Source organism: Rutilus rutilus, assembly GCF_951802725.1.
Source record: "Rutilus rutilus genome assembly, chromosome: 9".
Lineage (NCBI taxonomy): Eukaryota > Metazoa > Chordata > Actinopteri > Cypriniformes > Leuciscidae > Rutilus > Rutilus rutilus.
In genome coordinates, this window is record NC_140223.1 from 44,774,973 (window position 1) to 44,790,108 (window position 15,136).

General features: G+C 38.2%; 1 protein-coding gene across 2 annotated transcripts in view; it reads left to right on the forward strand.

The window, feature by feature from the left end:
• LOC311297504 (hydroperoxide isomerase ALOXE3-like) overlaps positions 1-14,120 on the forward strand; it is a 52,482-nt gene extending 38,362 nt beyond the window's left edge. For both annotated transcript variants that reach the window (XM_084419824.1, XM_084419823.1), the window contains exons 12-16: positions 155-324; positions 7,105-7,226; positions 7,674-7,774; positions 13,364-13,534; positions 13,859-14,120. In XM_084419824.1, the coding sequence (XP_084275950.1) occupies positions 155-324; positions 7,105-7,226; positions 7,674-7,774; positions 13,364-13,534; positions 13,859-14,038 (744 nt within the window). In that variant the 3' untranslated portion in view covers positions 14,039-14,120. The remainder of the gene's footprint in view (positions 1-154; positions 325-7,104; positions 7,227-7,673; positions 7,775-13,363; positions 13,535-13,858) is intronic.
• Positions 14,121-15,136: the final 1,016 nt, after the last annotated feature.

Below are 15,136 nucleotides of genomic sequence, written 5' to 3' on the forward strand. Positions count from 1 at the left end.
CTTTAACAATCTACTCTTTTACTACATTTTTTATTTTTTATTAAAATTTTGGGGAAATTATTATGGGATTTGTGGTGACAGAAGTTAGTTTTTACAGTAGCCTTTAACCTAACTTTATGTCATGTCTTCTCTCCGTTAATGATACTACTCTTAGTATGCAGGAGTAGGTGGAGAGTCATTGGAAAAGTTGCTGAAGCACGCTACTGCCTCCCTGACCTACAGCGCCCTCTGTCTTCCTGATAACATCTCTGAGAGAGGCCTGGAGAATGTACCCCACTACTACTACAGAGATGACGGGATGAAACTGTGGAATATCATCAACAAGTATGACTACCAGTGGAGTTTAGTCTAGTGTTTTATTTAAAGGCATTATGATTTTATCTCTCTCTCTCTCTTGCTTTCACTCTGTCTCTCTCTGTGTGTTACATAATACATCCAGTTTTAGGGCTGATGCTAATGCAGTGGAACTAATGCATCCTGGTGCACTTTCTGATTAAAATTTCAACAAATATAGTGTCAATTATACAGGTTCATGGGTTTATTCAGTTAGCACAGGCTGTACATGTACTGTGTTGTAAAGTCCCTGTAAAGTCAAATTAAGTATGTGTTCTGAGTTTGTCACACCACAGAAAAATGTGTTACTAGCCACCCAGCCAAATTTGAATGATAAAAAAAAACAGCCAAGTAAATAAAATAAGCTATCAAAATCTTGAAAAAATTAGCAGTGGTCTCTGCTCTCAAACGCTGGGGGCGTGTCCACTGGCTGCGCTGAAACCACGCCCACTCGCGAGAAAGTTGACTCGCGGACACGCACTGCCGATCACGGCACCAGTTGTCGGCGCGACGGGAGGATGAAGGCAGAGGCGGGAGATAGTTGGTTCGGCCCCATTCACCAGTAACAGCGGATTATCAGTGAATCCCAGTTGTCTCTCCGACGAAAGTTTATAAAACTATCCTGTGTAAAATGATCACTACAGAGGCGTGTGTTGGTGGTGATCCTCAGCTCTCCATCAAGGTGGCTCTTCACAAAATTAATCCACCTCTTGTTGATATGATCATTGTTCAGAATTTAAATAAGGACACCGATCTGTTTCGTAAGTGATCGCATCCAGGTAATACGCATTTCCGTGACAAAGGCATAGCTAGCTAGCAAACTGTTTGTAGGCTGTAGTAAATAATACTGACAGTAACTCGCGATTGAGCGGCGAACTGATAGGGGAGGGGGCAGCCTCAGTGGCTCCAGTGCGTCATCGCCAGTAGGGACGGGGCCAGGAGCTCAGCGGCTTCAGTGCGTCATCGACAGTAGGGGAGGGGCCAGGAGCTCAGCGGCTCCAGTGCGTCATCGACAGTAGGGGAGGGGCCAGGAGCTCAGCGGCTCCAGTGCGTCATCCGACAGTAGGGACGGGGCCAGGAGCTCAGCGGCTCCAGTGCGTCATTGACAGTAGGGGAGGGGCCAGGAGCTCAGCGGCTTCAGTGCGTCATCGACAGTAGGGGAGGGGCCAGGAGCTCAGCGGCTCCAGTGCGTCATCCGACAGTAGGGACGGGGCCAGGAGCTCAGCGGCTCCAGTGCGTCATTGACAGTAGGGGAGGGGCCAGGAGCTCAGCGGCTCCAGTGCGTCATCCGACAGTAGGGGCGGGGCCAGGAGCTCAGCGGCTCCAGTGCGTCATTGACAGTAGGGGCAGGGCCAGGAGCTCAGCGGCTCCAGTGCATCATCGACATCAGGGACGGGGCCAGGAGCTCAGCGGCTCCAGTGCGTCATCCGACAGTAGGGACGGGGCCAGGAGCTCAGCGGCTCCAGTGCGTCATTGACAGTAGGGGAGGGGCCAGGAGCTCAGCGGCTCCAGTGCGTCATCCGACAGTAGGGGCGGGGCCAGGAGCTCAGCGGCTCCAGTGCGTCATTGACAGTAGGGGCAGGGCCAGGAGCTCAGCGGCTCCAGTGCATCATCGACATCAGGGACGGGGCCAGGAGCTCAGCGGCTCCAGTGCGTCATCGCCAGTAGGGGCGGGGCCAGGAGCTCAGCGGCTCCAGTGCATCATCGACATCAGGGACGGGGCCAGCGGCTCAGCGGCTCCAGTGCGTCATTGAGCCACCGTTTTAGCCCCGCCCAAAAAATCCTGAACACAGCAACGGTGAAAAACTGTTTAAAGGGTAACTAAACCCCTGATCAGAGCCTGACTCCACCCACTGGCAATATTTGAAAAATGCTGGAAAAGTAGGCAGAGCCCAGCGGAGAGGGGGCGTGCATCTGAGACGCATCTCTCTGTAGGCAAGGGCGTGGTTAACTGGTTCCCTCTGAAGTCACAGGCCACCACAACTTCCAATAGGAAAATTCAACTGCAGTAGCCACTGTTCAACCTGAAGAGGGCAGCACTCAGATGTTTTTACACCATATATTGTAGAATTAAAACACTTTAAACTCAAATGTCAAAAAAATTACTTGAATCAATGAACAGCATTAATAAATACGGAAGCCCTGAACCGCAAGGTGAAAAAAAAGAAAAAAAGAAAACTTATCTCGTTATTTCGACTTAATAAGTCGTTATTTCGACATAATATCTCGTTATTTCGACATAATATCTCGTTATTTCGACTTAATAAGTCGTTATTTCGACATAATAAGTCGTTATTTCGACATAAATATCTCGTTATTACGACATAATAAGTCGTTATTTCGACATAATATCTCGTTATTTCGACATAATATCTCGTTATTACGACATAATAAGTCGTTATTTCGACATAATATCTCGTTATTTCGACATAATATCTCGTTATTACGACATAATAAGTCGATATTTCGACATAATATCTCGTTATTTCGACATAATATCTCGTTATTACGACATAATAAGTCGTTATTTCGACATAATATCTCGTTATTTCGACATAATATCTCGTTATTTCGACAAAAATATCTCGTTATTTCGACATAATATCTCGTTATTTCGACATAATAAGGGGACATTCTAATATGCATTAAGCTACATTTAACGTTCTTATAATGAGTTTCTATGGGAGGAAAATGCTTAACGTCAAATTAAACGCTTTGCGTTCATATTCTGGACTTATCTGATTTTTGTAGTAGCCTATACTTTATTATGATTTTAGTATCATATTGATTAATAAATGCACGCACAATTATCCGTGAACTTGATAAATGTTGCAGATATGTTTTAGGCTACTATCCACAAACAAATTGCTTTCAATTATGTGTGCAAAATTCAGAATTCAACGAATGCAGTTCAACAACAACAATAATAGTTAAATTAATATTAGTATTATTAATAATAATAATAATAATAGTCGCAGTAGTGCTAGGCTAAGGCAGTGCAAGCCAAGTCAAGTAAAACAGAGTTTCTTTGCGTTCATAGTCTGGACTTATCTGATTTTTTTGTAGTATACTTTATTATGATTTTAGTATCATATTGATTAAGAAATGCACGCACAATTATCCTTGAACTTGATAAATGTTGCAGATATTTTAGGCTACCCATAAACAAATTGCTTTCAAATGTGCAAAATTCAGAATTCAACGAATGTGCAGCAATTTGTACAAATAGAGACATTTTTGTGTATAAAAGACATTTTTGTTTTATTTTGTAGTAGCCTAGTGATTATAATTTGCGCGTCCATTTATTGACGTCTGAGTCGATCTCATTTGAGTGTATTCGGCAATTTGCTTATAACGTGGAATTAAACGCGTATATTCTGAGCTCATCAGATTTTGTTGTACATATACTTTATTAGTATGATTATTTACTGTGTTTGGTCTGTTAGTAAATATGTTAAGGTTTGTATTCATTTCGATATGCCACTAGAGGGCAGAATAAGACCGGGAATTATTAAATGCATTGTAGTTATGTTGACCTACTGTTTTCATAACTGGATATTCTACTAATTTATACTTTTCTAAAACGTTGCATATTAATGGCAAATAACTTATTTGGCAATTACACATAGTGATATTGTAAGAACGGCTATTGTAAGAATGCAGTGTGTGGTCGAAATTTTAAACCGAATATTAAATTAACCATGTTTTTAACATCTAACCTTATTTAACAACATAATTCATATGCTTTTGAATTTTAAATGTATTTTACTGTGTGTGTGTGTGTGTGTGTGTGCGTGTGTGTGTGTATAAATACAAAATAAAACAAAAATGTATTTTATTCACAAAAATGTCTCTATTTGTACAAATTGCTGCACATTCGTTGAATTCTGAATTTTGCACACATAATTGAAAGCAATTTGTTTGTGGATAGTAGCCTAAAACATATCTGCAACATTTATCAAGTTCACGGATAATTGTGCGTGCATTTATTAATCAATATGATACTAAAATCGTAATATAGAATATGCCTAGGCCTACTATAAAAATCAGATAAGTCCAGAATTCCACTGTTGATAGGAAGATGCAAGTGATCTCGCCGGCGCCTCCATGCCGGCGAGATCACTTGCATCTTCCTATCAACAGTGGAATTCTGGACTTATCATGCAGTGTGCGCTCCACAATAATGGTGGAATATGTTGGAATAGACGATTTAATATGAATGATGGGCATCAAAATCTTGTGGTTATTTGTTATAATCTTAGGAATTTATTATTATTGTCTAACCTGTATTATGATATTTGACGAATTGCTTTGTTCATTTTTTGTACGTTTTTGATAAAAGCGTCTTCTAAATATGTAGACTAAAATTTAATAATAATAATAATAATAATTATTATTATTAGAGTTTATAACTATAAATGAGTTCACTTAGTAATAGAGTAATATGTTTGTCATAATATAATTTAATAATATGATTTATCAATGCTTTATTTTTATAAACGCTTTTACAGTTTTGGATAAAATAGGCCTACATTTTAGGCTACATATTTAGAAGACGCTTTTGTCCAAAACTTACAAAAAAAGGAACAAGGCAATTCGTCAAATATCATAATACAGGTTAGACAATAATAATAAAGTGCTAAGATTATCACAAATAAACAAAAGATTTTGAAGTGAAGAGAAGTGTCCTTGAGACACTAGCAGAGACAATATTTCGTTACACTGCGCAGTGTGTACCCAACAGATGTCCAGATTATGAATGTAGTAGAGATGTTGATTGAAAAGTACCCATCCCGTCCGCTCAGTTTATAAACCGTAGGCTTACTCATGAATTCTCAAACTGTTTAACATTTGGCAATTACACATAGTTTTGTGCTAGTTTTGTTGTCAGTATTGCTCTTTCAGCCAGCTTTATAGTTTATCTAGATTTGGTTTATTTGTTAACTTTACACAACTCAATCGCAGATAGCCTATTTTGCTTCATGCTTGGTCATTATTGGCCAGATCAGAAACTGTTTTACTTGACTTGCACTGTCTGCCTTATACCACTACTGCGGCTGTTATCATTTTTATTATTATTAGTGTAATAATTGCCAAAGTTAATTGCCATTAATATGCAAAGTTTTAGAAAAGTATAAATTAGTAGAATATCCAGTTATGAAAACAGTAGGTCAACATAACTACAATGCATTTAATAATTCCCGGTCTTATTCTGCCCTCTAGTGGCATATCGAAATGAATACAAACCTTAACATATTTACTAACAGACCAAACACAGTAAATAATCATACTAATAAAGTATATGTACAACAAAATCTGATGAGCTCAGAATATACGCGTTTAATTCCCCGTTATAAGCAAATTGCCGAATACACTCAAATGAGATCGACTCAGACGTCAATAAATGGACGCGCAAATTATAATCACTAGGCTACTACAAAATAAAACAAAAATGTCTTTTATACACAAAAATGTCTCTATTTGTACAAATTGCTGCACATTCGTTGAATTCTGAATTTTGCACATTTGAAAGCAATTTGTTTATGGGTAGCCTAAAATATCTGCAACATTTATCAAGTTCAAGGATAATTGTGCGTGCATTTCTTAATCAATATGATACTAAAATCATAATAAAGTATACTACAAAAAAATCAGATAAGTCCAGACTATGAACGCAAAGAAACTCTGTTTTACTTGACTTGGCTTGCACTGCCTTAGCCTAGCACTACTGCGACTATTATTATTATTAATAATACTAATATTAATTTAACTATTATTGTTGTTGTTGCACTGCATTCGTTGATTTCTGAATTTTGCACACATAATTGAAAGCAATTTGTTTGTGGATAGTAGCCTAAAACATATCTGCAACATTTATCAAGTTCACGGATAATTGTGCGTGCATTTATTAATCAATATGATACTAAAATCATAATAAAGTATAGGCTAGGCCTACTACAAAAATCAGATAAGTCCAGAATATGAACGCAAAGCGTTTAATTTGACGTTAAGCATTTTCCTCCCATAGAAACTCATTATGTAGCTTAATGCATATTAGAATGTCCCCTTATTATGTCGAAATAACGAGATATTATGTCGAAATAACGAGATATTTATGTCGAAATAACGAGATATTATGTCGAAATAACGAGATATTATGTCGAAATAACGACTTATTATGTCGTAATAACGAGATATTATGTCGAAATAACGAGATATTATGTCGAAATAACGACTTATTATGTCGTAATAACGAGATATTATGTCGAAATAACGAGATATTATGTCGAAATAACGACTTATTATGTCGTAATAACGAGATATTTATGTCGAAATAACGACTTATTATGTCGAAATAACGACTTATTAAGTCGAAATAACGAGATATTATGTCGAAATAACGAGATATTATGTCGAAATAACGACTTATTAAGTCGAAATAACGAGATAAGTTTTCTTTTTTTTTTTTTCTCACCTTGCGGTTCAGGGCTTCCGTAAATAAAGCCCCAGTCTTACAGATCATTAACTAAAAAAAGTTGTTTTAGGATTTAGTTACCGTTTAACGGTCTAACTCCACAATTCAGTACTTCACAGTTCACAGTCTTTGTAATGTGTTTTATCAATACATTTCTAACATTTATAATGTGTTTAGATTTTTTTTTAGAATTGCCTTTACAGGGACTTTAAGGAATAAATGCAAAGCAAATCTACAAAAAAAGTAAAGCTGTAAATATGTAAACCTGGCAAACATCTGACTGTGGTTGCTTACAGGTTTGTTGCAGCTCTCTTGTCACACTACTATCAAAGTGATGCACACGTGCAGAAGGACACAGAGCTGCACCGTTGGATCAGTGAGATATTCACCAATGGCTTCCTGGAAAGAGATTCCTCAGGTCTGTTATCAGTCCGTTATCAAGGCTGTTGCAGTTGAAGATGCTGCAAGTGTGATTTCTGGTGGAATAAATAAAGTGTCGCGACCAATGAGTATGCATTTCCAACGGAATTGTTGCCATATTAGGACATTTAATCCAACAAAGGTTTCCTTTCTTTTTATTTTGTGTTCAGCTCAGTATTTGCACAGCATAAGAACATTTTTGCTTTGAGGCACAAACTCCTTTTGTAACCCCCACTGTAATTCACTGTTTTATGGAAAATAATTTAACCAGGTCAATAGTCAAAAGTAGTTTGGTTTATGGCTCCACTCTCCATTTCAGATAGTGTGTGTGTGTGTGTGTGTGTGTGTGTGTGTGTGTGTGTGTGTGTGTGTGCGTGTGAGTGTTTATGTATAAACATCCTAAACTGAGTTCCCCACAGAAACAGCCTTTCATTCTTCTTCCCAGGAATACCATCATCTTTTCAGACTTTGAAAGAGCTTATCAAGTTTGTTACCATGGTGATCTTCACTGCATCAGCCCAACATGCCGCTGTAAACAATGGACAGGTCAGTTAGTACAAGTCAATTCACTTCCAATCACACAGAGCCATTAAAGCTGTCCGTGATCCTAATCTCATACACTTTTTCTCAAATCCAGCGAATTGCTCCACACATGCCTCTAGCTGTACATTCAGTGTCACGTGTTCATGTGCTTTGATTCATGTATATAGTTTTGTGATCTGTGTGTTAAGCCAAGTGCACACTGTGATTTTGGCCACAATTTGGCCGTCTGATACAAATTTACCAAATCCTAAAAGATTCCTGTGATCCTTGACTAAAATCTGAAGTCTTTGATCGTTAGACATGTTCACAGACAGAGGATTAATGACCGTTGCAATCACATTTTACCTCTGACGAAATTCTGGCAGTGTCAGAAGATTTGAATCTCAGTCCTGGGTCTCATTTATAACCGTTGCGTACGCACAAAACAGGCCCTGAAAGAGGCGTACACTTCCGACGCATAAGTTGTGATTTATAAAAACAAACTTGACGGGAAAATTTGCGCACCTGCACGCAAACTCTGACCCATGCGTACGAACTTTTTGGAGATGGAGCAGTTTGGCGACACCGATGGTGAGCTGGAGTTAAGTGTCTTTTTGGTCACTTTTAGACAGAAAATCGAAAGAAAATTAAACATATACAGAAAGATAATACAAATATACTTTCACTCACCAAGCCTGTCACTTGAAGCAAATATCCATCCCTTCTTAAATGTCCGCGTCAGCGAGCGCGTTGGGCCGTTTAGTGGAACTGACGCAAATACCAGTTTAAATAAATAAAATAATTATTTAAACTATGTTTTACTTCTGATATAAACATTTAGATTAAATATGCCTTTAATATTTCAGGTTAAACACTTAAACATGAAATCATTACTTAGAAGTTACAACATTTTTTATATTCAAATTCAATCAATAGAAATATTTGTTGTGGATGCGGTGTTTTTGAACACTTTTCCTGTGGCGTGCTGTGCTTTAAATGCTTTAACCACAGAGATAACTGCTTATCATGATAATACCAGATTGTCTGAGAAAATAGTTTCGTGCAAATAATGCCCAAGGCCCATCTGCTTCAATTAAAAATACATTTCGGCCAGTGGGAAAGAGTGAGAAAAACTTTCTCTGAAATGTATTTTACACTATTTGATTTATGTATTCAAAAACAAGGCAAGGATAGGCAACTACATGATTTTTATTAATGGTAATGTGTCTTGTACCGTTAAACGTTATCACGTGGATGAATAATCATATGCAAATGATATGCAGATGAGGATCTGCATAGTAAAACTAGGCGTTGTAAGCTCCATATATGGTTATTTCGGGGAGGAGACGCATATGCGCACAATCTTCCGCTGACTGGGATTTACAAAGTGAATTCTGCGCAGGTTCTGGCGTACGAACGGTTTTATAAGTCTCAATATTTTTTTGCGTACGCCTTTTTTGGCTTTCGGGCGCACGTACACTTTTAGTAAGGTTCCTACGCACAGTTTTATAAATGAGACCCCTGCAGTGTGACTTCTCCTACGACGACCGTCAAATTGTCTTTGTTTTTCAAGACAAGCCATGACCAAAATGAATGATTTCTTTGTAGCCACCATTTCAATCCTGTGTGTAATGCAGCTCACATCACCGAACGTGTCATTGATTGATCAACTGAGATCTTACAGCGAGGATCATGTTCATACAATCTGACAAGCAACAATCGTAAAGAACTATTATAAGGAGATCAGCAGAAAAACAGAACACAGCCGTTACAATGGCTTTCAAGTGTGTGAATAGCGGTTGGCGCTTTGCCTTTGTAGAGCGACACCAAACACCAATTCCACTGAATCATTCTTAAGACTGTTGACTTGTCACCAGATTTTTTAAAGTGTTTAAAGGGACACTTCACCCATTTGCATTAACCCTCTGGGGTCTGAGCTGTTTTCTGGGCCCTGGAGGTGTTCTGACATGCTCTGACATTTGTGCTTATTTATACCATGGGCTGTTTAAATACTCGATTCTGATTGGCTGGAAGGTGTGCAGTAAAACCGTTTAATGCACAGGTAGTTCCAGTCAGTTTGATTACAGTTCGAAATTAATCCGCTACATTGGTAACCATAGTAACACAGATACACTTGCAAGCAGAGTGAGAGACGCATATGAAAACGTTTAAGTAGGCTAAATGGATGATTTTTGAATATCGTTTAATTTGTATCAGTGTTGCCTGTCATTCATAAATAATTGTAATAAATCCATTAAAGAATCATTAAGTTAGCTATAGCCTATGTTTAAGCAATGAGGGGACTGTAGCTGCTAGACTTTAAAGAAGAGATCGACGCACACAGGTTAACTCGCGCACGCATCTCTCTCTCTCTCTCTCTGTTCCTTCTCCTTCAGTTCTCTGTCTCTCTCTTTTAATAATCAATTTAAATAAATGTGAATTCATTCAAATAAAAGCAATCCGATGGCTCTACTTTATTTAAAGAGGACGGAGTGCAAGAACTGACGAGCCTTAACTTAAGAAATAACCGTCATTTTTACACGTCTGTTAAAAAATTACACTGTAAACATCAGTTACAGCTTTAACTTATTTTTAACTTGGCAAATAACCAAGGTATAAGCGGGATAATCCACGGCTAGCCATGCATTAAAGAATTTTAATGCACTTCGTAGAGGCAACCACCCTCCGCTTCGCGTCGGGTGGTTCTTCGCCTCTACGTCGTGCATTAAAATCCTTTAATGCATGGCTAGCCGTGGATTATCCCTTACTTCTGTTACTTGTGACATTTTCATGGCTAAAGTCTAATTACACTGTATTCAGCACAAACTCTGCTACAATAATATATCAGCAGCATGTGTGTAAAAGTTTGTTGTTTTGAGATAATAACATTTATGCGTGGTTTGTGAAAATACAAAAAAAAATTCTCACTGAAATAAGGTCATGAAACCCATACTGATTATTTCTTCACAAGACTTTTGAAAATTGTATGACGTAGCCTAGAATATTTGCTCTAAAACTATGTGAAAATCACCCTGACTGCTCATTCAGATAAGACAATATATTGATTTAAAAAAATTACGACATGTTTTGTGTGAAAAAGCTTTATGCGGGAGCTCATTAATATGTAAGCTTTTCACCCCTGAGAAAGACAAAGACCCTCCCCTAACAGCCCTATTAGGAGCTATCAGGCCCTGTCATTCTGAGCAACCTTGCACAAAGAATGAGGAGATTTAAAAAAGAATGGCTTTTAGATTTTTTGTATTTATTTACAACACAACATAATCCAAAGATACACAACAAATGACAAAAAAGCACTTGTTGAAAACAATGATCCAAAGACAGAGACCTTTGTGCCATTCCTAAAAACAATACCTCTCATTTCCAAGGTGTTTGATTTTCACTTTACCATGTTCATGTACAGAGACTCATGTGAATGTAGAAGTCCTCAGGGCCCTGAAAGAAAAAAAAACTGAACATACTGATATCAAGAGAAAGGCCTGCACGATTTTGGGAATAAATTTTAGATTTTTCTGGTTAAAATTGCTTTTTAAAATTCACAGAATACACACACACACACACACATAAATGTTTCCAACAATATATAATATAATGAACACCAGGTTTGTTGTGCCTTGTAGGCATAGGCTATGTGCAGTGCTGCATAAAATAATAATAACAATAACCATAGCAGCCTATAAATCTTCCAAAATATTTCAGTAACAACTAAGCTAGAGAAAAATATATTGATTATCATGTTACTTCAAATGTTTCCATTCGTTATGATGTTATGAAATGAGATAATAGTAAAAACATGAAGCCATTTGGTGCTTTTCAAACGCGATCGCGATCCAAAATATGATACATTCAAACACGATCGCGCTCAAATATAAAACATTATGGTTACCATATACATATCTATGTTTGAGCAGATATCCACAAACACAGTAACAGTAAACACGGGTCTAAATATTATAATATTCACCATATATCTAGCAACAGTTCAACTGCAATGTGAAATTTATGCAACAATAACAAACTAATATGTAAGAATTTCTTATCTTACATCTTTCTTGTCTTCAAATCGCGTTCTTCTTCTTCTGGGGTAAAGCCAATGTAAGCTCACGGCACGTCTTTCAAACTCGACGAAAAGCAGAGACTTGTGAAGTGTTTTGGTGTTTTGTTTTTGAGGTAATGAGCGTTCGCGTTCCATTTGGAGATTTGCATGTGAATCTCTTTTGCGCGAGTGGGCGTGGTCAAATTAAAAATAATTAGGAAGCGTTTGAGAAGCTGGACATCTTGTTGGTTTAATACAAATTACTTAAACAGAGGATATTTGTTTTCAGTTTGAATCCGATCATTTAAAAGTACACACTTAAATGATTCTAAAGGTATATGGCTCATAAATGTGTGACAAGTATTCGCTGAGTTTTGTTTCAGTTTATAGACGTGCTCAAGAAAAAAAAGTTCACCGCGACCGAGAGGTAGAACGCACACCCTGTTTATTTTCTTTATTTTACAAAAACACAATGTTTTGATTTGATTGTAAGTGGACACATACAAAAGTAGAAATATCACAGATTCTTTTTTTATATTTCTTTTTTCTGTATGACCATAAATGACGGAGTAATTTAAGTTTATAGTTCTACAATGTGAAGAAAATCCAGCAAAACGCGCCGGCGCATTTGCCGACCTCAGAGGGTTAAGCTTTGTATCATTAGAAACCCAGTCATATTTTTGAATGGTCATGCATTATTCCCTCATTTTCCTCTGAGACGGGAGAAATACGGATTTCAGTGTATTATAATGTCATTCTAAGCAGGAAGTCCCATATCTTCGTAGAGGGGTTGAGACTACAAACACTCGTTCCTCACTTTTCCAGGGGGTGGGACCCACTTACGCTACAGACCTATTACAGATCAGTGGGTGGGATGTAGAAATTAAAAGCAATATCCGCCATCTTGTTTGAAAGCTAAACTAACAGGCGCTGTGGAGCCAGATGTGAAGTTACAACAATGGCAGAAGGTACTCAGTATGATATGGAAGAAGAGGATTTTGAAAGTCTGATGCTCGAATCAGCTGTTCGTGGCTATCTTTACGAGCCGCAATATAGCGAAGAGCAGCTGAGGCTGATGGAGGAACAGAAGGTGGCTGCTGCGGCTCCAGAGATGGAGTCCGTCTACTGCAAAGAATTTCAATGATGCCAATTTCTCCTGGATGAAATCTCTGAATCAGACGAGGACACAGACGTTTGTGTTGTGAACTGGATTAGTGGGAGTGGCTTGTGGAGCTGTGCAATGTGGTGTGGTGTTGTTGTCTTCCATACAAATGCGCCCTAAAGTTACTTTCTGTCTTTCCTCGGTCAAGAAGGCACCAAATTCGAAATTTACGTTACATTTCGACTACATATATGACCCACTTTCAATAAAGATAATGTTCCCACAGGTGAAATGCTCCTTTAAGGGGGGCATGACTAAAAAAAAAGCCCATAATGACAAGAAAAAACTTGTCCATATCCACTTTCCATGGCCTGAGTAATGTTAATTATGTGCTCTTGTTATTCTTTATGAATACTTAGCTTATATCTCTCATTTTTCACTAATTCTTTCCCCCCAGTTTGACTTTGGCGCATGGATGCCTAATTACCCCACTGCCCTCAGAAAGCCCCCTCCCAAGGAGAAAGGCCAGACCACTGAGGACACGATCCTAGAGACCCTACCTGATGTGGGCACGACGGTGAATGGGATGGCTGTCCTGAGACTCCTGAGCAAGGACTCTGCAGACCAAGTGAGTTTTACACCATTAGGGCACATGTTAAAAGACTGCAATTCAATTTTGTTGTGAAAAAGTTAACAATCTGAATGGCATTCTTGTGAATGCCATCATATTAGTCTAGATGACAATGGCTTACTTACACTGCTTTCATTCCTCTAGTTTGCATTACCTGACTGTTACATTACAAAAGAGATTTAGCAAACTGTAAGCATAGTGTTGCAGTGGGCTCTTACAGAGTATTAGTATGCTGTCATACGCAGTGTGTTAAACATTGTTATAAACATGTTTCTTATCAGCATGCTATTTACGATTACAATCTTGATACCCTGTCCGTAGTACCCTCTGGGATATTTCCCAGAAAAGCTGTATGATGAAGAGGTCCCTTGCAAGCTCATTGAAGATTTTCAAAAGGATCTGAAGGAGTTGTCAGGTCTCATCGAGGAGCGGAACAAGAAGTTGGAGCTTCCCTACACCTATCTGAACCCCAAAAATGTGGACAACAGTGTAGCCATTTGAAAGGATACAGTAGTCCTTCTTAATACATTTGTCTTTGTATTAATAGCTTTGTCAATCACAATAAAGACCAAAGCAAAAATTACTCAAAGTGTGTCATGGATGTTGCCTTTCAGAGAAAATAAGATAAATAACACTGCTTAATGTGTGCACTGCAAAAAATGTCAAAAAGTCAAAAAATCTTAAAATAAAACAATAATTCTTGTTTTGATTATTTTTTCTTCGAAGATAAATTAACTAGCCTAGAACTAAAAGTGAAAGATTATTTTGCTTGTTTTGAGAAAATGTAACTTGAATTTTCTTACTTACCACCCAACATGTGTGGGCCCCACATGGTTTATGCTTGGGCTACGTGGGTACCAAGTGGGCATGGTCCCAAAATGGGCATCTTATCTGGGGCCCACTTGGGTCAGCTAAGTAGGTCCCACATGGGCAAAAACAGGTGGGCTCCCCATGTGGGTCCTAGTTGGGTCACTAATGGGAAATGAGTGCATGGGTTAAAAAAGGTAATCTCTATATGGGTTATGAATGGGGAAATACATATGGGGCCCAATTTGATAAACCGTATGGGTCAGACATGGGCAAACAAAATCAGTCCCATATAGGCTGCCAACATGGGCCCAAGGTAGTTCCCACATAGGTAATCTCTATATGGGCCCTGAATGGGGAGATACATACAAGTATAATTGTGAATATAATGAATTATGTAGTAAATATAAATTGTGCATCTGTAAATTACATCATAAACTATACACTTGTAAATAACATATCTGTACAATCATTAAAACAATTATACACAGTATATTTGTCAATTATAATCTTTGTTATAATACCACTAACAGTTGACCGTGTAATATTCAGTAGTGAGGAAATTTCACAAATGGACTTATTACACTGGTGGAAACCTGGTACCACGCTTGAATTCACTGAGCTCCTGAAAGCTCCTATTCTTTCACAAATGTGTGTAGAAGCGTCTGCCTGCCTTGTGCTTGATTTTATACAACTGTGGCCATGGAAGTGACTGAAACACCCGAATTCAATGATTTGGAGGGGTGTCCCAGTACTTGTGGCAGTATAGTGTATGTGGGTACAGTAGCCATG